This window comes from Podarcis erhardii (genome assembly GCF_964252035.2).
Source record: "Podarcis erhardii genome assembly, chromosome: 13".
NCBI lineage: Eukaryota > Metazoa > Chordata > Lepidosauria > Squamata > Lacertidae > Podarcis > Podarcis erhardii.
The window spans coordinates 22,180,035-22,204,282 of NC_138502.1; the positions used below are offsets into that span (position 1 = coordinate 22,180,035).

General features: G+C 46.2%; 2 protein-coding genes across 9 annotated transcripts; both read right to left on the minus strand.

The window, feature by feature from the left end:
• ZSWIM9 (zinc finger SWIM-type containing 9) lies at positions 1 to 5,843 on the minus strand. Of its 7 annotated transcripts, none has more exons than XM_081835012.1 (4): positions 5,197 to 5,843; positions 3,645 to 3,747; positions 3,028 to 3,280; positions 1 to 2,230 (listed from the first exon to the last, which is right to left on the minus strand). In XM_081835012.1, the coding sequence occupies exons 3-4, from the start codon at positions 3,273 to 3,275 to the stop codon at positions 859 to 861; spliced, it is 1,620 nt and encodes a 539-aa protein (XP_081691138.1). In that variant the 5' UTR covers positions 3,276 to 3,280; positions 3,645 to 3,747; positions 5,197 to 5,843; the 3' UTR covers positions 1 to 858. The 7 variants fall into 7 exon arrangements, with proteins under 7 accessions (XP_081691138.1, XP_081691136.1, XP_081691137.1 ...); XM_081835010.1 differs by lacking the exon at positions 5,197 to 5,843 and adding an exon at positions 4,839 to 5,132; XM_081835011.1 differs by lacking the exon at positions 5,197 to 5,843 and adding an exon at positions 4,515 to 4,780.
• Positions 5,844 to 6,419: 576 nt separating this feature from the next.
• On the minus strand, positions 6,420 to 18,284 carry LOC309326376 (uncharacterized protein). 2 transcript variants are annotated; one of them, XM_081835022.1, is made up of 4 exons: positions 18,081 to 18,284; positions 11,443 to 12,394; positions 10,266 to 10,395; positions 6,420 to 8,609 (listed from the first exon to the last, which is right to left on the minus strand). In XM_081835022.1, exons 2-4 carry the CDS (start codon positions 12,274 to 12,276, stop codon positions 8,137 to 8,139), a joined length of 1,437 nt encoding a protein of 478 aa, XP_081691148.1. In that variant the 5' UTR covers positions 12,277 to 12,394; positions 18,081 to 18,284; the 3' UTR covers positions 6,420 to 8,136. The 2 variants fall into 2 exon arrangements, with proteins under 2 accessions (XP_081691148.1, XP_081691147.1); XM_081835021.1 differs by having other exon boundaries at positions 6,420 to 8,612; positions 18,081 to 18,263.
• Positions 18,285 to 24,248: the final 5,964 nt, after the last annotated feature.

Below are 24,248 nucleotides of genomic sequence, written 5' to 3' on the forward strand. Positions count from 1 at the left end.
TGAATAAATAAATGAGTGAATTTATTAGATCAGATAGTCAGATAGCATGGTATACATCCATCTATTTAGATACATTGCTTATTCCTAGGGCTCTGTGCATTTGGCTACTAGGAGAACTAATACGAGACATAAAATCCAGGTTCTGGAGTCAGTGGACGTATTTGAGGTGGGGTAATTAAGAAGCTTAGGGGAGAGCTGAGCAGGACTGCTGTTGGTTGGAGGATGGCCTTTCGGCGACTTCCATCGCTTTCTGCCTCCTCTTATAACTAACAAAATTAGAATATGCTTAACACCCTATCCTAGGCTGAGCTAGGCACACCTTTAGTCCACTGATTTCAGTAGATGGGTTCATGGAACTCTGCACAGGATTGTGCTGCAAATTGCATAAAGTAATGTATACAGAATTTAGCTTTCCTCACAAAAAAATTGAGCTACCTTGGTGCACAATCTTTATATTTTTTTTTTTAAGGCAGTGTGTACACAGATCTACTCACTGAAAATGGTCAGAACTTGGCTTTTTTTAGCTGTGCTTTGACTTGCATAATGAACTAGCATCCTGGGAACACTGGAAGCTGCCTTCTACTGAATAAGACGATTGGTCCATTAGTATTGGTCCTAGAATGTGTCAGTGCTCATGTGATGTTTTGTAGTACCCACCAAATTTTGGGCATATGGCTGGGTACTAGACGTCTGTCCAGCGACAGCTGGTCAGTAATCTGTCTAGTGCCCCAGGCTGGATCACTTCCACCCAAAGAAGTGTGGCAGCCAGCATCTTCCTTGTGCCGGCGTGGCAATTACAGAAGTGGTCACCAGGACTGTGTTCTGCCACTTTAATGGACCGGCACTTGGGCAACATAGCTAGCATTCCTCCTGGCCTGTGCAGTCTTGATGCCTATCTGGCGAGGTGGGAAGCAGGCAGGGGTCAAAGAGAGGCTCTCCAACCCAAAGGCGTGCGGCAAAGATGTGCCGGCAGGGCAGCTGGTGAGCCATGTAGATGGAACAGCTGCAAGTGGCCAGATCCTGGCTCACCAGGAAAGAGCAGGTGCTTCCCTCCAACAGGTAGCCCTCAGGCGTGTCCTTGAGCTCATAGTGCGCATGGGGCACCAGGTCCAGTTCCTCAGCCACCAGATCAGCACTGTCAGGCAGGCAGGCAGTGTGGTACAGCTCAGCCACAGGTGCCACGTTGAACGTTGAGGTCTCCACATGCAGGGCTTGGAGATCTAGCAGGCCCTGAACGCAAGTGGCCAACACCATAGGAGGGGTGAGTACTGTCAGCAGCTTACGGCGGTGAGTGCTAAGGTGGTCGAGGAAGGAACATTCCCGGTTCTTCTCAAAGGCCCAGCACTCTACCCACATGCCCTTGTGAGGGTGCCAGTGCTCCAGGAAGTATTGCAAAAAGGAGAGTGGGGCGACATCCTCCAGGTCGCTCAGGTACTGGCTGTAGACCCGCGGTGAATCAGCATTTGCCAGGTTGAGCAACAGGTTACGGATCCGGTCCTCCTTCGGCACAGCCAGCTCGCAAGCTCTGCGGTAGAGGGCCTCCAAGACCTGCAGGCGGCAGATCTGCACCCGGGCACATGGCAGGACCTCCTCCACCGCGTCCAGCCCTGTGACCCCAGCCCCTACTGTGACCACCTTCACCCTCAACTTGATGTCCGGGGCACTCTGCACCAGCGAAGCCACAATGAATATAAGAAGGTCGGGCAGCCCCTGGCGTGCCAGGCAGTAGGCCACCTCACGCCCGCGCCCATTGGCATCTTGGCAAAGCACGGTGTAGAGCTCAAAGTCTGCATCAAGGCAGGCAGCGCGTTCCAAGAAGAGGCGTGCCGGGAAATGCTGCACAAGGTTGCGCATGTGCGAGGTGGCCAGGAAGATGCTGTTGAGGACAGCCACATCCTCCTGGAAGACAAGCTTGACTTTGGCCCCTGGATCTGCCTTGAAGAGAGCGTCCAGAACAGCCAGGAGGTCGCACATGCCCTTGTCTTTGGCTTTGCTGTAGTCCTCCAGGTTCCAGATAAGGTCAGGTGCCAGAAAGCGCTTGGAGATGCTGTTGGTGATGCGGATGGGCAGCCCTAGGCTGGCTCTCAGCTGGTGCCGCTTGAAGTGATGGGCAAACTCCAGCTCCGACAGGCGGTGGTTGTGCTCCAGGTTGGCCTCAATCACCACCAAGCGGTCCTTCTTGGGGCCCAGGCGCAGAGTGATAGAAGCTGGGCAGTCGATCTTCTCACTGCTACAAAGGAGGAGATGGGGGGGGGAATGGGTGTTTGTTTAGTAAGAAGCGATAGCACTATTGACACTGGACTCCAATGGATGCCAATAGTAACTGCTATCACTGCCAATCCCTCCCTGTCTGGGGCCCCGTCCCCCCATGGAGGAAATAGTTCACATGGAGTTGGGGAAAATAAAAATATCTCAAGCATATTGTGGATTTTTCAAAAGAAATCTTCCATGGCTTCATTTTTTGAAAAATAAAAAAAGGAATGTATTGTAGTTTAGCCACCCAGAGTGGCTGCGACAACCTAGCCAGATGGGCGGGGTATAAATATTATTATTATGACTATGACTATTATTTGCAGTGCTTATGTCAAAAAAGGCAAAAAGGGCCAACCAACTGTAGGTTTTATTCAGAAGAACACGCCTTAATTCAGCACTATACACTTGGGATTTTTAATTCAGGAGTAATTACAGCTCAAGGAATATCTTGTTCGGTGAGGCCCTATGAAGAAATCCTAGGGTTTTGCTTTCTATAGAGCAGGGATAAGCAACCTGCGCCCCACCAGAGGTTGCTGGACTACAGCTCCCATCATCCTTGCCCACTGGCCATGCTGACTTGGGCTGGTGGAACCCAAAAGCATCTGGAGGCTAAGCTATAGAGGAACAATCAGTGTCTCTTTGAGGGTCTCAATGATACTGGGGGAATGGGAATCAGAGAGAATTTTAGCATGTAAACATCTCGGAGCATGGGGCCTGTGCAGCAGCAGCATGCACACAGACAGCATTATATAATCAAACACACAATGGACTTACAGGCGGTTGCGTTGCACCGTGCTCTGCCCCACATAGGTCCCGCTGTGCTTGCAGATGAGACGCACAAAACGGAAGCGGAGTGTCTCGGCGAGGCTGGGCTGATAGTGCGGTGGGTTCTGGCGCAGTGAGATGAGTGGCTTCAGGCTGGCGATGATGAAGAGCACTTTGTGCTTTTCGCACCAGTCGTCAAAGAACGTGCTGAACTGGTGCCAGGTGTGAAACTCCCGGCCCAGGCCGAGGTCCCCCATGGCATCTGTGAGCAGAGGAGCACAGTCATTCAAATCATAAGAGAAAGCAGAAGGAGGAGGCAGTGAGATTGGCGGTTCCAGTGATGGCATTTGTAGCCAGCAATTTCTACCCAAAAAACTTAATATGTCTCTTAAGACACCTTCTGCAATCTAACCTTTCCTACAAGATGCATATCTCCATATTAAAATGCAGGCTTTTGTATTTTGTTTAGACACATTATGTAAAACTCTATTTAGATTCCACAAATCTGGACACATGTTCTTGTTAAGTAGTTGAAGTTGTAATCCTATGCACACTTCTCTGGGAGTAAGTCATATAGGGAACTGGACTGCAAATTTGGTACACAATTAAGGAAGCTAGCACAGTACCTGCCAAAGTGAATATGCTTAAAGTCTTTTCTTTACAGAGATCCAGTATCCACTGGCAATCATGCCATGAAGACTTGTTGCCACTCTTTGGAGAAAAAGTAACCTGAAGAAAAATATATATGAAGATTTATAAAAGTACCAAATATGGGAATATTTTGAACTACTAGTAATTACCATGCCCATGGGAGGTTGTTGGTGCCTCTGAATTAAGACTGTAAGTAGCAAGAGATGTGATGCAGTTTTGGGGGTGCCCATTGCAAAGCTGAGGCAGGGCAGGGGATGCACTGCAGCTGTCAGATCTAAGTTGTGACAATGTTTATGTCCTACAAGAAGTATGGCATGTCTGCGTACGGGTGCAAGAATGGAAAAGTTAATGGCACCTGTCACTTGGGCTCACCCAAATGGACTGAAGTTAGTAGGAAACTGAAAACAGTTATTCCTGGGCTGGCACATATAAAGCATGATGGTTTGCATAAATCTGAGCCCACCCACCCACCCACCCACTAATACATGCACACTCACTCACTCACACTTATTCATGCATGCAGACACAACAAAAACATGCATCAAATGCTGCAAGAGACATAAATGTGTGCATTTAATCCATACAGCAGTAAATGCAAAAATATATATGCCTGTATGATGAGGAAGGGGAACATGCTTAAATGAAAGTGCACGTATTTATGCATGCATTTTATAAGCTCGGCCAATTCGGAGCTGTGCGCTCTGGGCCCCCGACTCCCACCCTTCCAGCTTCAGAGAGCGCCCCCAGCTGTCTCTGGGAGTCCCAATCCCGTGTTACTCTTCGCACCCCCTCCGCCCGGCAAAGGACCCCGGGTCGGACCCATACCTGGCCGGCTGTCTCCTTACCCCCTCCAGCCACCTTGGATCTCTGCCTGTCCGGGATGCGGCCAGAGAGCCAGGCCCGCTCCTAGCGAAACAAACCCGGGCGCTCCGTCTCCCGCTTGCTGATTCCGGCTGGGCGACGGAGGCGAGCCGCGAGCTCCGCCTGCTGGAGCTTCCAGCAACGCAGCCTGCTCCGTGGACGGCAGCACTGCGTTGCCAAGAAAGAGCAAAGTCTAGGCGGCTGGAGGAGCAGAACGGAAAGGATCACGAGGAGGGCTGACGAGGGAGGACGGCGCGCGAAGAAGAGGGTGCCTCTGAGCGTGTGCAGAGTGCGTTCCCGTCGCTTACCTAGCCAAAGCCAAGTCGCGCACTCGAGATTAGGAGCTGAACTTGGCTTCGAACTGGGAAGTCGCAGTAGCTCGGCAATCCCAGCGCGCCAGGTGATGACCGGGGAAGAGCTGGGTTCGAACCCCGACTTAGCGATGGGGGTTCAAGTTAGGCTAGTGACTTTCTCACAGCCTTACAGACCTCAGGTAAAGAAGGAAACTGCTGCGCCCCCCTGCGCTCCTCAGAGGAAGAGCAGGGCAAACATGTCACGAATTAGCAACGCATGCACACACACACACACACACACACAGGCTTCTTGCCGGAGGTAATGTCCTTAAATGAAATATTTTTGAAGGGAGGCTGGCTAATGTTCCCTTACTTTGCACGTGCTCGCGAGGCCCTCTTTATTACCGTGGCGCGAAACAAGTTTTGTAGCTGCAGTCTTCTCTACAAACAAACTAGGGGGAAAGCTGCACTTGTTGAACTTCCGCCTGAGGGTCAGCTGCTAAAAGGCACAAGAGAAAAGATGGCATGGGCGTGCTATTGTGTGGCCCGACTTTACTGAGGGTGGTCCTCTTGTTTGAAAGGCTCTCTTGCCCTCGCCTAGTTTAAAAATTGCTCATCAGCGCAGGGCCAGCCGACTGAGCGGGTACTCAAGCCCTTCCCTTGAGATGAATTTTATTTCCATTATAGAAACCATTTCTAAATGTACGCCAGTATAAATGAGTATATCCAAATCTGTTTCCTTCCTTTCTGAATCGTTAAGTGGCCACCTAGCGCATTTAGGAAGCGAGCGCCTTCACTTTGCTCCTGGTGCAGAAGCGCTGTCGTCCTGACGCGTTGCCGCACGGCAGCTCGGACCCCACGGCACCGGGGCGCACCTGACGAGCCGGGGAGAAGTGTCCGGACTGCAGCTGAAATGAATGGAGCTGGAGCTGCCGATGGAAGAAACAGCGCGCCAGAGCCAGCGAAACGGAGCGAAGGATAAGCCTCGCCTCTCTCCCTCCCTCCCACCCCAGCGGATTGACAAGCATCTCGGCCACTCGCGAGGGCGCATTTGGGAGAAAGACGCGCAATTCTGCTCTGGCCGGGGCGCAGCTCGCCTTGGCTTCATTACTACGCGAGCAGCTCTGGAAGGTGGGCGCGTGGAGAGATTCCTCAATGGGCTGCCAGGGCTTAATCCGCGCAAGGTTGGGTGCCTGGGCAGACAGACAAGATGCCCCCTTTTGTGCCGGAGAAGAGAGAGCTGTGGTTGATGGGGGGAAATGTAGTATTTGTGCAGAGGGGTTATAGGGGTGTGTAAAGGAGAGGCTGAGTGTATGTATGGGCAGGACCACAGCCATCAAACGTGCAGAGTCCTTTGGGAAAGGCGTTTGTTATTCGTTAAAACAATTCCTTCTCTAACGCTGACAGGAGACTTTAAAATAAAACAGAGCATTTTTAAGAGGGAGCAGTGGCGTAGCGTGGGTTGTCAGCACCCGGGGCAAGGCAAGTAATTTGCACCCCCTAACCCATGGATTTGCGCCCCCTAACCCTAACCCCCAGATGTTGCGCCCGGTGCGGCCGGCCCCCCCTGCACCCCCCACGCTACGCCACTGAGGAGGAGGATTTGGTAATCATCTCAATATTTCTATTCTGAAAACACTTTGGCAGCTGGGCCCCGTACAGTGCAATTCTATATGCATGCCAACTCAGACAGAAGTCCATGCTCAGTAAGTTGAGTGGAACTTATTTCTAGGTAAGGTAAGTGTATATGGAATTGGGAGTCTTAATTCTGCTTTGTGGGCTCTTTTCACAGACAACAGTTATGTAACACAGGTTCTATTCATTGCCCATGGGTTATAAACCAAGAGATAACAACTGAAGGATGGTTGTAGCCATGTTAAGCAGGATATGTAGAATTAAACATTGCTATTACAACATTAAACCTTTTTTTAATGTGCAAACTACACAAAAATAAAGCTTTAATAAAAAAATTTTACGAAAACAATTCCTTTTTTTCTTTCTCTCTCTTTTTTAAAAAAACCCTAAAATTTACATATGCAGCTATAACCATTGCAGGTTTCCAAACATGCAATTTTGGTGTATCAACAGTGTTACAGGGGTTAAAACTGGTAGTGTTAGAAAGGCTTGAAATACTGAAACGTGTTTTGACAGGCTTGTACAAATAAACGGAGGCAGAGTTCCAAAAGCTACGTTAGCCATACGCAGTAGGATTTTAAAAAAACTCCCCCCACCCTTTTGAATACCAGACCTCCCATTTCTTATCACAAACTACTTCTGAAATGCTTTAGTGGTATGGAAAGCTGTTATTTGAGGGGGAAAACACGAGTCCAAGGTCCCCTTGGGCATGTGAAACTATGGAGACTCTTTTAATTCTTAAAAGTAAAAAAAACAAGTAAAAGTAAATTAATTGGGCGGGGAGAAAACTAGTGGAAGAGGGAGATCTCCTGCCACAAACTGTGAAAGGAGAAGTTTGAATGGACAACACATTTTTTTTAATGAATTGTTCCACTTCTAAACTGAGAGGCTATGAAAAAAGAAACACAAAGAAAAGTTGAATGTCAGTAAAACAAATCTCCTCCACGTTGCAATAGTGAGTATGTTTTGTTAAAGACCACCATGAAGGAGGAAGTGGTTTGAAGGCCTTTGAGGTGACACATTACCAGGAGTTTGCTCCAAACTAACAGAATTCTGACTATGTCACTTCTTAGCCAAAATATGATTGGTTGGCACCCACCCACATGGCTTTCCAGGTCATCCAATACAGATACTTTGAGCTTGCATTCCTATTTATGATAATAAGTTATGAGGGTGAAGCTTATCTTTTCACTGCTCAGATTTCAATATTTAGACAGCTATTCTGTCAGTTGAAAAGCGTGTGTGGATAAGATGCCGTTCAATCACATTGCGTTTGTGTGTAGTTTTTACTAGTTCTGCATGTAGGTCCTGTGCAACTGACACAACAGGGATCCTTGTCCATCTTTCACTCTCTTTCACAACGGCATTAGGAGGAGCAAAGATTTCCCACTGTAAATGCAGGTTGGGGCTTCTTTGCCTTCTTCCACCCCACTCCCCTCCATAAACTGACAAACATCCAAAGGAAAACAAACAAACATACAACCCATCTGAGCTGCTGAAGGCATTCTTTGCTTCGATTATGTTAAAGGTAACTACCTCATCATCAGAAGGCAGTTCCTGCTTCTAAAGAGTTCCAGGACAAAAATAAAAATAAAAAAGTTCCCCTAGGTTTAGAGTATTTCCTAAAAAAAAATTCTCTACATTCAAGTCAGCTACAATTTCCGCCTTTGCCTTCAAGTCAGCTGAAGGGCTCTTCTCTCTCCTGCATGCTCTGCTCTGCACTGAACTGCAGCCCAAAACTTTCTGCGCATTCGCAGCACCCGGCCTTCCTGTCGTGGCCCCCCTGGCCCGAATTCCACTTTGCATTCTTCCCGCAAAGTGAACAGCGGCTCGCTTCCTCCCGCAGGTGGGTTCTCATGTGGTTCACCAAGTTGAATTTGTGCAAGAACCTTTTCCCACATTCGGTGCACTGGTGGGGCTTGACCCCAGTGTGGACCCTCCGGTGCCTGGTGAGGGTGGATTTGCGAGAGAAGTTCTTCCCACATTCGGGGCACGGGAAAAGTGTGTCTTGCTTATTCGCAGGCTGCTGGCTGTCGATGTTCTGGCAGGCAAACTGGGCTGGCTGCAGGGTGGGGAGCATCCGGCTTCTTTGCTTCTTTATGCTTTCCTGTATTAGAAAGCCCCCCTCGTTTTTGGTGTGGATCTCTTCACCTGCTGGATGGAAAGAAAAATTCCCATTTTAAGCAATCTATCAGACTAGTAGAAATGCTTGATAATTTCGCTGCTGGAAAGAAGGTGGTGTGTGTGTGAGAGAGGTGCAAAAAGCTGAAGGGTTGCTGCTGGAAGGCATGCAATCTGATCTATAACCTATTGCTTCACCTCCCTTCCCAAATATGTGGGGACTACTTAAGATTCTACATTGGCAAGGGAGGCAGAAGTTTATTTAGGGTGGTCCACATGGTTCTTCTTTATCCTTTATAACCTCTCAATTAAGCATTTTAATTGTGCTCCGTTTTTTTAAAAAAGGAAATACTTATTACAGATTGGTTTGCTTTATCCTGAATTTAAATGTTGGTGGTGGTTTGCTCCTGTTGTGGAGCAACTATATAAATGCAGCAAGTGAAACAAATAATCTTGTAAGGTAGATTGGACTGAGAGCTGGCGGCTGCACAGTGACATAATGAGCTTCACGGCCAAGGGGGGGGATTTGAGTCCTATTTCAATACTATAATCATTACTGAACACTGGCTGTCAACTCTGCACACGCCCTGGCGCTGTCACCTCCAGTTAGTTACTTATTTACATAATTTATAACCTGGATCTTCAACATAAATTAATGCGTCCAGGGTGGTTAATAAAGTAGCAAGGAAAGTATACTTAAAAAAATAATAAATCATACAACAAACCATTCAAATAGACAGGAACCATCCAAAATTGTACAATGTTAAGCATGCTGATATTAGCAGCTCTTATCAGTCTGGGAAAACACAAATGTTTCCGCCTGGTTTCTAAATTATAGTACCAAGGGGGCTGCCTACAGAGGACATGCCAAGGCTAGGAGCCACCACTGAAAAGGCGCTCTCTCTGGTTGCCTTGATGGGGGAATCCTGAGAAATGCCTTCTATATGATGATCTCAGTGGACAGGCAGACTGATGCAGGAAGAAGGCAATGTAAAGGTATTTCAATCTTTAACCGTGTAGGCTTCAAAGGCTAAGACCAACACTCTGAATTGCACAAAGCATAGAGAGAAACACTTAAGATCATACTAACACAATGAATGGTCCTGGATTGGATCCAGACTTGGGCCGCAATCTTATATCCACGTCACTTGGGAGTAAGCCCCATTGAACTTCATGGGACTTACTTCTGAGTAGATGCACATAGTTTTGCACTACAAGCTAATTGCACTTAGACCTAAGTCTAACTGACTAACTTTTCACTTGGGTTTTAATGGGAACTGAGTAAAACTATGTTAGTCTGGATGCAGCCCATTACAAATATGAGTCTTAACACTGAAAACAGGACTTAGCCTTATGACCTCTCTCAAATGCGTTTCACAAAAATATGCCATTTTAGACATGAATAACTGAGGCTAAGTGTGTCTCCTTGAAGCACAGAATGAATGCACAACAGAGGTGTCACGTGAGCCTATTTTTCTCCAAGGTACTGCACAACACACTGGCTGCCTTGTGTTAATAATCCCAGAGCTGGGAACCTAGAGAGAAAGGGAGGAAATATTCCAAGAGGGTGGGGGGGGGTGGAGAGAGAGAAAGAGAGAGACAGAGACAGAGACAGTGAAAAACAGTATAGGAGAGCAATCCATTAATACTCTCACCTGTACTAGAATGCTATTGCAAAATCCTTACCCAATGAAGTGGCATTTTCATTCACCTCCTCCTTGGCATCTCTGCAAAGCATTGTTTGCCTGGTGTCCAAGGGCACTTGATCAGTTTCTGGGAAGCTCACAGCCTCCTCGAGTACAAAAGGCCCCAGCACCTGAAAAAACAGCAAGGACCCCATTCAAGCCAGAGAGGGGTATGTTCATAAGATCATACCATTGTAGAATTGGACATGTCAGTTCAAAAAATATAAAGGCTGCACAAGGCTCAGTCCCCGGAGCCATCACTTTAAAAGGAGCACAGATTGGAAGGCAAGCAAGGAAAGAGCTCTGTCTGGAAAGCAACATTCACTTGAGGAAGAGAGAGAGAATGTGCATGTGTACTGGACTAGGTGAGCAGAGGCCTGATTCAGGGCTCATTCAAATGTGCACAATGAAGGGGGAGGCTTGAATTAACAGTGCAGGACTTAAGGCATGGCTCCTGTTGCTTCCTCACATGCACTGCTGTCTCCTTGTTAACAACAGAGAAATGAATCAGTTTAGCAAAGGACTTCACGTTTAACAAAATGAAGTTTCTACATTGATGTTAGCCATTTCGTTTGCAAGCCACTTTTAACAGCAGCGTACAGAAAAGTTAAAACGAAACAAACCTCCCCCACATACCCTTCCTGTGAATATAGCTTCCAAATGGGACATGATTCCACACCTATCACACAAATCTCTCTGTATGTGCAACTTGTAGTGGTATAGTCCCTCTGTCTGTGAGGACTGCACCACCTCAGTTATGTACATTCTGTTATCTTGGTGTGTATTCTGGGACTGTGAGCATGCAGTACATACCAAGTGAAAAATTTAGACTCATGAATCAGCTTATAGTGTTTTTGGTTTTTGTTTTTAAAAAACTAGCATAAGCCTTACGAAATTTGTCCAATACTGGATGAAATATTACAAGCTCAAAAGAAAAGGCAGAGTTTCTAGCCTTCAGAGCACGGCACATCTTAGCACCCACATAGCAACCACTACTCTTAGGGTTTTATATGCATTCTTGTGCACAAATGGCAAAGAAAAACTTTTTAATAAATATAAAACTGATATTCCCCAGAGTTCTGTGCAAGCATTTTGATCTTGCAGTAGACCTCAGCAACATGATCTAAAACTTCCTCAGCTTCCTAAATCTTCCAGTTACTACTACAAAAAGTTCTCACCTGCTGATCCCACCTCTCGCCTTCCTGCTGCTTCAGCAGGAAATGCTCTGCCAGGGTCACGGCCTGAACGCAGGTCTTGGGGCGATATTCCTGAACCCAGTCCTGCATTTCCTCTGGCAGGATGGTCAGGAACTGCTCCAGGACCAACAGCTCCACAATCTGCTCCTTGGTGCGGCTTTCTGGCTCCAGCCAGCGGTGGCAGAGCCCCCGCAGGCGGGCGCAGACCTCGCGAGGGCCCTCGGCTTCCTGGTAGCGGAAGTGCCTGAAGTTCTGGCGCTGCCTCTCCAGACTGACGGCATCCTCTCGCAAGATGGCGGCCTTCACTTTCCCATAATCCCCGCTCTCCCTGGGATCCAAGTTATTGTAGGCCTGGAGAGCGGCTCCATTGAGGGCGGGCATGAGCCGTGTCACCCACTGTTCCTTCGGCCACTTGCAGGCCTCAGCCACGTCCTCAAAAGTAGCCAGGTAGGTTTCAACGTCTTCCGTCAGTGTGAGTTCTGGCACTTGCAGGTTCCTCCATGCCGGCGACTGAACTGGCGTGAGATCTGGAGTTGGCAATTCCTGTTGCCCCTGAATCTCCCACCGCTGGGGTGTTTCCAGCCGTTCGCTCCTGGTCTGCTGAGGTGTTATCAGCCTTAGGCCGCCTCCAGCTGTCCCAACCTGCACAATACGGTAGGTTTTTACTGAACCCTCTGATATCCCCAGTGCGTCAGAACCCATTGGGTCTGGCTCCTTCTCCATTTTCACCGATGGCTGCACTCTTTGCTCCAGTGGTGCTGGACACTGGAGATACTGAGCTACCATATTCCGCTTGGCTGCCATTTTCCGCCTCATTTTTGAATCGGTTTATGTGAGTTTATGTGGCCTTTCACTAGGGTTTCCAACACCCAATTTGCCACCAGGAGAGCCTATCAGCTGCGGAAAACTCCTATGGCTGTTTCTTGATGCCAACCTGGAGGGGTGATAATCACACAAAAAATGGTAAGAATTAGAACCATTTAAATTGTAATTTCAGCAACATTATTAACAAGGCAGCAGGCTTCAATCAATCCATAGGTCAGCAAGGGCTCTAAAAATCTACCAGTTTGCTAGTCTTGTGAAAGAGATTTCTTATGCTTGAAATATCATATTAGCTAGAATGAAGGCACAAAAAGTTCAGGCAAAACAAACAAGCAAAAACAATCTGATTCTGTCTTCTGAAAAGGGTGTGTAACAGTGGTATTTGAAAATAAGCAACACATTTCTTGAAAACCTCTTAGAGGTTTTACTACAGTCAATCAGTATACGTTTTGTAAAATAAGCAAGCACACATTTAGGCTCCTTCTGCATCAAAAAGCTGGCTTGGTTACATTTAAAACTGTCTTCAGAGGCAGCCCTACATATAACACATTGCAGTAATCTATCCTAGAGGTTACCAGAGTGTAGTCAATATTAGTTAGGCTATCCTTGTCCAGAGAGGGGTGCAGCTGGGCCACCAGCTGAAGCTGATGGAAGGCACACTGTGCCACTGAGGCCATCTGAGCCTCAAGCAACAGCAAGGGATGCAGAATATGGTTACCAGATTTTTTTCAATAAATCTGGGGACACTTTTTTTTGAAGCTGAGTAGCAACAGGAAGCCAGTAGTGGGGATGGTGAGGCAAAAAATAAGATCCTAGGCCCAGGCACACATGCATATTGTATAAAGGTGCAAAGCCCTTCTTTTGCACCCTGTGAAACATAAATGCACAGAGTTTTTTTTAAAAAAACTGGGCAATGGCCACTCGCCTGCAACTCCCGAGCCTTCCCCAAAACAAAGGGGGAAGGGGGCAGGAGATCTGTACCGCCGGACATCCCCGGTTCCCCTTCAGCAGTGGCAGCAGCAGCAGCAGCAGCAGTCAGCAGCCCAGAGCCAGCCTGGTAGCGCAGTTGGCTCTGGTTGGCTTCAGGAGCTGCTTGCCTCTGTGGCACCCGCCAGTTTGCCTCCCAGAAATCCCCATATGATGGGTCTGTGTGCAACACATCAAATAGAGACTTCCGGCGAGGAAAAATGGCAGGCACCATAGCAGCGAGCAGTAAGTAGCTCTTGAAGCCAGCCAGAGCCAACTGCGCTACTAGGTTGGCTCTGGGCTGCTGCTGCCACATTACCCGGGGACAGATTTGCAAATCTGGAGACTGTCCCCAGGAACCAGGGACATCTGGTAACCCTAATCCAGAAGTACCCCCAAGCTGCGTACCCGCTCCTTCATGGGGAGCATAACCCCATCAAGAGAAGGCAAACCTATTACTTTTTTTACACCAGAGAAATCTGGGAACACATAGTGCGATTCTGAGCCAGATCTTGGGGCTACTTTCCCTCCCCCTGCCCACACACATTTGTTCCCATCAGTACCTGCAAATGTATTAACTGATACACTTGTTAGACCAACATATACTGTAGATATATATATATATGGCAATCCTACTATGCCCTGTTCAAAAACCACTGCAATAAAATCAAACAAGAGAAGCAAAGCAGGATGAAGTCAGGAAAGGACAGAAAAATGAAACACAGGGTGTTTTTTGAGGGGTGAGTGGGTAGATCTTACTGGTCTGATTTCTCACGTGCAATGGTGCTTCTTGCCAACCAAGAAGTCCAGCGACTTCCAAGTCCACCCAAGTGTTCTCCACAGCTGCCTCAGATGGTCAATGCCTTACCCACACTTCTTGCCTTTGCAATTCCCATTGCTTTCTAGAATGGATGGCACCACTCCTCTCCGCCCTCCCCCTACCCACCCACCCTGAGCATGCTCAGATCAAATGGGCTGTGCAACTGACTAGGCCTCATTGCACCCATGTGGTCACAGACCACTTTGTATTTCCCACAAACAGTAGAGCACTGTTAAGAATGTATGCAATTGGCCGAGCATTGCAGACAAAAGGCCAGCCCAGGAGAGAGCATTGGCTTCACAAAAGAAGGCCATCAACTTAGCCGGACTGCCGGGCTCCTTTCTTTTCCAGGATTCTGCCCCCACCCATGCACAATAATCACCTTCGCAAATACATGCACATTATTATCTGCCCACAGTGCTTAGTTTCTATGGCCACATGCATACCAGAGTTTATACGTTTTTAAAAGTTGTTTAAGCCTCTAGGCAGGCCTAAAGTGTTGGGGTTTTTTTTAGCCATCTATGTGCAGGGATTAGCACATTCTTAAGAACATTATCACTTAACTACAGAAAAAGATATATTCTGTGCCTTTTAACAACAACATTAGAAGCACTTTCCTGCTATTTACAGATAGGTAGCCGTGTTGGTCTGCCATAGTCAAAACAAAACAAATTCCTTCCAGTAGCACCTTAAAGACCAACTAAGTCAGTTCTTGGTATGAGCTTTCGTGTGCATACATGTGTATCTGAAGAAGTGTGCATGCACACGAAAGCTCATACCAAGAACTGACTTAGTTGGTCTTTAAGGTGCTACTGGAAGGAATTTGTTTTGTTTTTCCTGCTATTGGGAGACTAAAAGCTTTACCAGTTGACTCCTGTTGGTCATGCAGCTGTGAAATACCTGAAACATTCACTTTTAAAAAGAGGAAGTATTGTTACCACATACACAACATCACATCCTTCTACTTCACATAATTAAACCTGAGTATAAATACAAGCCTCTGGTTCCACAGGTTTAACACAGATTTAAAAAAACACACAATTCCCCCCCCCCCCGCCCATAAGCACCTATTCAAAGGGTGAGGGAAATGGCAGGCTTTAACCACCCATTTTGGGATTTATAGGGGAGAGCTGCTCATTCTAAATACACTTGGGAAGGAGATGGAGGTCACCACATACAGCAGAATGAGATGGGCTATCCTGGGTCACTAGAAAGGGCAATATCATTTATGATTGTGGGAATGGGCAACATTTGCACCTCGAATAATAAGAAATATAAAAGGTCAAAAAAACAATAACCACTGACACCCAGGAAGTTGACCCAGTAGGAAATGGTCTGAGATCGGCTCCTTAAATTGCTACTTTTTTTTTTGTTTTATCTGCAGGAAGCTTGGCAGTGGGAGAGCCAACAAAAATGTCCCCACCTTTGGTCTGAAGTGGTGTAACCCACCCCACCATCTCTAGATTCTACCACCAGCTCATCCTGCCACTTGAGGAGACCCAGGCCCTAGTGACAGCCTAATTGAGTTCAGCAAAACACCTGAGAAGCTGCACACTGGATTGGCTTGTGAGAGCTCCTCAATGATGGATGCTGCATAAAGTGCTGGAGCTTCGAAGATTCCAAGAAACCTTTCCCTCCACTCGTTGAAGTCAGCTGTGCCTTTTCCCCTCTAGGCTCCAGTGCTCTTAACAACTACATGACAGGAAGCAATTGAACAGGGGCAGCAATTCAGAGCCAGGGGAAGAGGTTGATAGGGAAAAGTTTATTCTGCCAAGTTTCTGCCCCTTATGCAGCTGTTGAAAGACAAAGAATTGCCTGCCAGATGGTGGCTGCCCTAATGCTCAGGAAAAGGCTTTTTGCACATGTTCAGAGGCACCCTCTATAATTTTTTTCAGTAATAATAAGTACTAAATTACCTCAGCATAGCATGATTTCCAGGTTCCAAATTTAAAGCCTGGTTTAAGCTCTGAATGTGACTATGACTGGTGGGTTAATCAGATGCATCAAGAGGGAGGCTTTATTTACAAATAGTTAACATTTTAAACTTTCTGATGGTAAGAGCTGTTCAGCTGTGGAACAGACTCCATTTGAAGGTGGTAGACTCCTGTTTTGGAGGTTTAGAAGCAGAGGTTGGATGGTCATCTGTCATGGATCCTTTAGTTGAGATTCCTGCATTGCAGGGGGTTGGACTAGATGACCCTCGGGGTCCCTTTCAACTCTACAATTCTACGTTTCTATAACTGTTTGAAATATAGCATGGTTTAGCTTCTTATAAGACATTGAGCCATTAGTTAGCATATATTCCCTCTGGAAAAAAGGAACAATATTTGAGTTACATTGCATTATGGCTGAATGAGTTTTAATTGATTGTTTGATTTGCATATGAATAAAACAGTAGTTTTGGAGGGGGAAAGTATTCTTCCTTTGTGACATTTTAGAAGAGGGATTAACTTCTGTGTGGGTGTGAAGGGGGAAAGCCCACCATTTAATATCTTACCCCTATTCGTCAGGGATGCCTTTGCAGCTGATTAAACTGCAGTTAGTTAATCAATTACAGATTGCAGCTTTAGCTAATATCACAAAAAGAAACACGAAATTCTAAAACACTTTGCATGCAGTTTATAACAAGGCAGGGTGCAAAATCTCCAACCCCCTTTCTCCTTACCTCATTTCCTTACATCTACCTGCCCCCCCCCCCCAGTAAACAGCATGACTTGCTTTACAATGCCCAGTCCAGATTTCAAAACGGAAGATACAGTAAATGATTGCCATGCTGTGAATCAATAAATAATTCTCTGCACTTTAGGGGAGCTCTGCACATGTATTAATTGTAGAAAAGGACATTTTGGCAGGTGCAATTCTTCCAACCCCTTCAGGTACTATTGCACCAGAACACCCTGTCCCTGCAGAAAACTTCCAGTCCAAAGCTCACAAGCAATCCTATGCACGTTGACTCAGCAGGAAGCCCCACCGTGTTCAGTGGACCTTACTCCCTAGTAAGAATGTTTAGGATTGCAGCCTCAGTTTATCAAAACGCTAAACCAAAGAAAAAGTGCATGGTGTTCACTCTACAGAACACATAGATGTAGCTACCTAGTCTTCACACCTTATTAAGGCTATAGTCTAAACATATCTGCCTGGGAGCAAGTCTCAATGAACCCGAATCTGATTTACTTCCGAGCAAGCGGGCGCAGGATCAGGCTGCACAGACCTAGGCGACCGGTTTAGTGGGGCTTGGTCCCAAAGAAGCGTGCATAGGATTGCGGGCATATTTATTTAATGACTTGACTGAAGCCGCTTTCTTGCCAGCGTTACTAGCGAGCGCCCTTAACTCCTCCCATTGCTCCCGCAGGGTCATAAAACAGGCTATTAAGAAGCATTTCTAAACCTTCCTTTGACAGCCGAAATAAATTAATGTTCTGTTCCGCAAGATTTTAAGTGGTCTTGGCTAGACTCTCTCTGTCTCCCCACCCCGCTATCCTATCTCGTCAAAGAGAAGCAAGGGAACACTTTTTAAAAGCGGCAGGTAGTAACGCCGGTAAATAAGGGACTGAAGGTTTCCGCCTCCCGCACCCCACCTCGCTCCCCGGAGAAGTCATTTCTCCATGCAGCAAGTTTCCAGGTTATGCAGAACTCTTTGCCCGGCAGCTGATGCGCTGCTCACTTCTACGGTCTACGACTGCACAAAGCAAACGGGGGCAGAGGAGCAGGTGCAACCAGGTACCCAGAACATTGCAGCAGCTCAGGACGAGGCAACTATACCTTTGGTGAGCCCTGGCTGAAATTAAGTTCTGCCCGGCAGCATGCACTAAACACAAATCACGGCAGGGTGGCTAAAGGGTGCAACGCTCATCTGTGTCTAGTGGTTCTGAAAATGCAACTTTCCCCAGGGCGGCTGCTGCGGCTGCTGCTGCGGGCTGTTCTGCTTGAGCTTCTGCCGGCGGTTAATTTCCAAATAATAAAAAAAGAGGTACCGGGGCTCAGAGCTGCCCGGAAACCACATCCCTCTGACCTGGGAAGTCCTTCCCCCTGGTGATCCCAGATGTGTGGGAAATTGGCCGTGGTTATGCAGTGGCGTTGGCAAAGCACGTTGTCTATGTTCAGAGGCACTTTCCTCTCGCTCGCTCTTTCATTTGTTCCCGGCGATGAGCTTCCCGGCGTTGGAAAAAAAGGCACTCGGCGCTCAGATCCGTTTCAAACGAAGCCTTAAATTTTTGCTAAGTAAGAGGAGAAAGGGTTAACGGGCGGAGCTCTCTGGGTCCTAGAGCCGCCCGGGTTGTTTTGGAAGTAGGGGCTTCCTTTTCCCGCTGCACAGCTGGGGAATGCTAGAGCTTTTCAGGGTGAGTTGGGGTGGCTGTAACCGGGACACAATCGGTGTGTGTGTGTGGATGGATGGATAAAGAAAGCCAAACAGAACAGATAAGCTACAGCTGGGTTTTTTTTGTTTTTTTTTTACCAGTATGGAACAAACTACGCTCCGATTTTGCGCATATCGACTTGGAAGTTCCTCTAAGCTCCTTGGGTCTTATTCCCAGTAAATGTGAATAGGATCGCAGCCTCAAAGCTATTGCTCAAAAAACAAACACACCCCTCCTTGTTTGTGCTTGCTTTGTAAGTTTGCTGCCTAAAAAGCGAATGTCCTACTTCCGTGCATCAATAGTTTTATACAGTGCAAGTCGAGTTCAGAAAGTCTGCAGATTCTACCGTTTGGGAGCTAACTTTTAAGTGGAATTGTTTTCCCACACGCCTTTTTTTTTCAGGAGCAACGTCAGGTAGAATTGCCAACTTTTCAAGTGGACTCTTATGCAGCTCTGCCTTTCATAGCGACTTCCTGTGCAGGCATTAGCAGTAGATAAAGTTTCATCTCCTTGATGTGTTTTGGGGGCGGGCAGCCTCGGATCACCTGTTGGATTGTTAAAGGCCACAAAAACCGCCAAGGCTCATTAGTTGGTTTGCTGGTGCGAGGACTCTGGTCTGACTAGGGAACCTGGAAGTCTCAGAATATGTAATGATCAGAATTGTGGTTGTTCAGTGGGTGAAAGAAAGGTCCTCTTTGCATGTTCAAAGATAAAACATTTAGGGACCAATTGGGAGGCTGACCCCACCTGTTTGTTCTTCCATTAGCATAATGTTCTGCTGTCACCTGCCATCCCAGTTTTGCACCGTGAATTGCAAGCAGAGACTCTGTAAAAGTAATATTAATATATGCTACCCTGTTTCCCAAGTAGTTCAGGGCATCATCAACATTAATTTCATTTAACACTTCCCTTTTGCAATGAAGTCTCAAAGCGATTTGAAAACAGTGAAATACAGGATATAAAAACAATTTAAAACTAGAGAAGGGTTAATCACTAGTAACAGTATACATAAAATGCTCATCCAATAATAAGTGAATAAGGATCAAGTCCTACCCACCCTACTAAAAGATGAGCACCACCACATGAGGCAAAATGAATTAACCGGAGGCCTGGGTGAATGGAAAAGTCTTGGGCTGGTGACTAAACGTTGACAGAGATGGGGCCAAGTCTGTCTCTCTGAGAATACATGTTTCCCATCCTTTAGTACAACAAGAACCCTGTGTAGTAGGGTAAACTGACAGACCATCGATCAAGTGATCTTTAATCACTCCCCCACCCCCAGTCAAGCTTCCACAGCTCTAGCCTTTCCTTGTAGGGCAGGTGTTCCAGCCTAGCCCCCAGCCCCCAAATCACTTTGGTTCTCCTTTTCTCCCCCTTGTAAGTTTTTACAATATCCTTCTTGAGATGAGGCAACCAGCACTGTACATAGTGTTCCACGTGTGGCTCATCAAAGATTAGTATGATATTGGCAATGTTCTTTACCGTTCCTTTCCTAATAATTCCTAGTGTGGAATAGTGTGGAATACACCATCCTCATGGCTGCTATACATTGCACTGCCATTTCCATGGAGTTGCTTGTCACAACAGTCCCAAGATTTCTTTCCTGATCAGTCACTGCCAGTTCAATATATGTGAAACTAAGATTATGGGGGGTGGCTTTTCTGTTTGCTTTTTGCCACAGTGTGATCACAAAGCACTTAGCTTGCACTGAACATCATTTGCCATTTATCTGGCTTTATTGTCCACTGAGCTTGGAGAAATCTGTGTTGGGAGCTTTTCATGTTTGCCTTGCATTTTCACCTTAAATAACTTTGTTAGCAAACCTGGTGACCTCACTGCTCACTTCCAGCTCCTGTTCTATTCCTAAGAAGTTTTGCAAAACTGAAATAAATAAAATCTAATAAAATCTCCTTTTATTTACATACACACAATATTGCCAGCACTATTCGCCATTCAGTGCAAGTTGTGCCAGTACGATACACAAGTTTCTTTTTTGACTTGCTGAGGCACAGGAATATGCATTACAAGCACAGTCCAGCTCTTACCAATGTTTACTGCACCGTTCCTATACTTCAAAATCACCTGCCAAAAAAAGCTGTAAATACACCCTGCCCGGCACCTGCCCATTAAGTGTTATTGTGGTTAATTCTCCAGGCAGTGTCTGTTTCCTTATTACTAAACAGCTGTCAAGCATTACCATTTCCTAAATATTTATATGCATGCCGGTGAGTGTGGAGAGACTGGCACAGAACAAAGGGCCCAGAGCTAGTTGCAGAGTGTAATTTGATACAGGTGCACTCGCCAAAACAGCATACCTGAGGCTGATAAAAAAGTCCTAGCTGAGTTTGGCACTGCCTCCCAGTAGTTCTAGGGACATAGTTCTTCCTTTTTTAAACTCCTCGATTGTTTCTTTGTTTTATTTATTTATCATGTGTATATTGCACCATTCCTCCAGGATTATCCCATTTTTATCCCCAGAACAACCACGAGATAAACTAGAGCATTAGCCATTGATGTATATGTTGCATTTTTAGCCCATATTTTGGGTGGCATTCATAGGACTTCCTTGCCCCTCCTCATCTTCACAACAACCCTGTAGGATCCCGATTGGCCCAAGGTCGTGCAAAGACCTTCATGGCAGGGTGAAGCTTTGAACTGAGTTCTCCACGGCCCAAATGCAGCACTGTTCCTACAGCATACTGGCTTTCAATAACTACGGTACTTGCTCAAGACCAATCAACAAGTACAGATTTGAACCTAGGTTTCACTGTTCCCAAAGTTCCAACATCTGATCTACCACAAGTTTCTCTTGCTGTTTCTTCTGCTGTTTGCATGCCTCCTGTTTGGATTTATTTCTTTTTAACAATTTCCTGCTCTAAAGCGAAATTTGCCCAGAGGCAGCTGGTTGCCATTACTGTATTAAATATGTTCAACTTTATGTTTGCAAGACTCCATCTTTAAGGGGTAGGAATGGAGGAAACTTTTATTTCTGTGGGATTTGGAAGTAGATGGGGTTACACAGCATGTGTGATGGGGGACAAACAAGAAAAGCAGATACAGTGGTATCTCGAGTTACAAACGCTTCAAGTTACAAATGCTTCAGGTTACAAACTCCGCTAACCTGGAAGAGTTACCTCAAGTTGAGAACTTTGCCTCAGGATGAGAATGGAAATTGTGTGCCGGTGGCACAGTGGCAGCAAGAGGCCCCATTAGCGAAAGCACACACCTAGTTAAGAACAGTTTCAGGTTAAGAACAGACCTCCAGAACGAATTAAGTTCCATAACTAGAGGTACCACTGTAGTTGGAACTGAGGAATAGGTGAATATGCGCAAGAGATTAGAAACAAAAGAATGCCCAGAGTAGAATGGGAGTAATGGAAAAGATGAGGAACATCTGCGGGACAGCGGAGTGAGTGAGCATAATAGAGAACATTACAAAGTTAGGGCTTCTTTAATTTGGCAGTCATCTGTGTTAGTTTCCCAGAAAAGGAGTAAATAATCCAGGCAGGACAGAGTGTGCAAGCTATCCAGGTGCAGCAATCTGTGTGCAGAAAAGGTGGTGCAAATACTTTTTTTGAATTTTATCCTCATACATTGATGCAGCATTCCTTGCTAAAAAACAAAGCTCTAAGTGTGTGGCTTGGGGCTACGCTGCCTTCACAAAACTGGCTGCTTCCAATTGCTTCTTCCCGTGGTTTGTGAATGGGCTCTTTCACACACAGCTGCTCCTATTGGCTCAGCAAGCTGCTTAACCCGGTTTGTGTAGCTTGCAGCTACTGCGAGCCTTTAAACCTGCGCAGGCTCTTTAACTTCTTCGGTGGGTGGGGGCTGAGATGCCTTCCCACAAGCCCCTGGGGCTGAACATGAGATCGCCATAGACTTGGAAGGGTAGACTGACGCGCAGGGTCCATTTCCTGGTTTAGATGCTCGGGGGAAATCTACAGACCTTTTGGATGTTTGCTGTGATTGGGCAGAAACGTCCATCCCTTCCCACCAAACGATAGTAGCATAGGCAGGAACTCTTCCTTTTCTGAACTCATATCTCTTTTTTATATTTAAATTGTTTGTTTAGCTGTTAAACATTGAATAGGACCGCATGCCTGCATTTAATTTAAAGGAGCGCAAGGTTTCTGTAGGCAATATAAGTGCTGGATATGGGCTGGGAATCTGATGTTTGTTTCCTGGCTACAAATCAAAACCAACTTCAGCCTCACGTTTGGCTTGCAGTATTAATAGTGGGCTATGTTACTTCTTGGTAACAGCCTACGATCTTGCATGAAGTAAGAACTAAGTTAGAAAGGCATAGTCTTGTGTCTTTACTGTTATCTTTTGTTTCTGGGTGGGCATGCTGTATGCAATCATGACTATACTAAAATCTTGGATTTCTTCATCACTCCTCCTAATATCAAACTCAGGTAGTGTGTCCTAACAGGGTTGGAGCTAAAATGATGCCACCAAGAAGCAAAAGAGAAGTACTGATATGCTTTAGGGAACCCCAGGGTATGGAAAACTATTATTATTATTATTTACCCCCCCCCCCCGAGAAACAAATACAAACAGCCCAATGAAGACTGGGTAGTAACCACAGAACGTTGAATGTCTGTTGGAAAAGAAAAACATAGCTTCTCCCCTGGGACAGTAAAAGAAAAAGATTTAACTAAAGGAACCAGGAAGTTTCAAATCTCTGTGATGGTAAAGGTAAAGGGACCCCTGACTGTTAAGTCCAGTCGTGGATGACTCTGAGGTTGCGCGCTCATCTCGCTCTATAGGCCAAGGAAGCCGGCGTTTTGTCCGCAGACAGCTTCCGGGTCATGTGGGCAGCATGACTAAGACACTTCTGGCAGTGCATGGAAATGCCATTTACCTTCCCACCAGAGCGGTACCTATTTATCTACTTGCACTTCATGCTTTTGAACTGCTAGGTTGGCAGGAGCAGGGACTGAGCAATGGGAGCTCACCCTGTCACGGGGATTCGAACTGCCGACCTTCTGATTGGCAAGCCCTAGGCTCTGTGGTTTAGACCACAGCACCACCCGCGTTACTAATTATTATTAGTAGTAGTATTGTTATTAATAATAATTTTATTATCTCCTGAGCAGAGGTGACATGATTGCTAAACCACCTGTGAGGGCATAGGGATCTTGCTCTTTTTAAAAAGTGAATGAATAAGTTATAAATTGAAGGATGAGATGGGGCCATTGCCGTGTTGCTGCAATTTCACATTTGAAATTGTGGCGAGGGGATGCATGCAGGTTAAGGATTAGACACAGTCTCTTTTGTTGGGTTTTGATCCAAATTCCACTCCCCGCTTTAAAATAATAATAATTCTGGACTGTTACAGGTGTTTTCATATAGACAGTACTTGCCTCCTGAGAAGTACAGTCAGATTTGTTAAAAAATTAAAATCAATTCTGCAACAAGCTGTATGTGTTTAGCTCCCTCTGGTGTTTAAATTTTAAAATGACAGGCTGTCAAGTATTTGCTGTCAAGTATTTGCTAAATGGGAAAGAAGTCAGATGGAAAATACTGTTACATCAGAGACGTTTTCCAAAGTAAAGGTGCAAAAAACTCTCATGGTCTCATTAGCAGTGTATTATTATTATTATTTTTAAAAAATCTCTTGCAGCCACAGCTGGTCTTGGTCACGTAGCTCCATTGTTGCTCAGCCACTTAGCATCACTTCTTTTATCTTTGGCCCAGATTCCTTCTGTGAAATGTCACAACAAGCATGCACAGAGTGCCTTTTCCTCGTGGCCAAAACTTGATCTCACAATTTCTGTGGTGCTGTTTAGGTAATTTTAGACCCTGGACTCCAAAACCCT

What these genes read in the sequence shown, in the direction of transcription:
- LOC309326376 (XM_081835021.1), bottom strand. Translation starts at nt 12,276, where the DNA reads ATGAGGCGGAAAATGGCAGCCAAGCGGAATATGGTAGCTCAGTATCTC. An exon ending in GCGAGAGGTGGGATCAGCAG is followed by an intron (nt 10,396 to 11,442) that starts GTGAGAACTTTT and finishes CTGTTTTTTCAG; the next exon opens with GTGCTGGGGCCTTTTGTACT. An exon ending in TGAAAATGCCACTTCATTGG is followed by an intron (nt 8,613 to 10,265) that starts GTAAGGATTTTG and finishes CTTTCCATCCAG; the next exon opens with CAGGTGAAGAGATCCACACC.
- ZSWIM9 (XM_081835012.1), bottom strand. Translation starts at nt 3,275, where the DNA reads ATGGGGGACCTCGGCCTGGGCCGGGAGTTTCACACCTGGCACCAGTTC. An exon ending in ACGGTGCAACGCAACCGCCT is followed by an intron (nt 2,231 to 3,027) that starts GTAAGTCCATTG and finishes CCTCCTTTGTAG; the next exon opens with CAGTGAGAAGATCGACTGCC.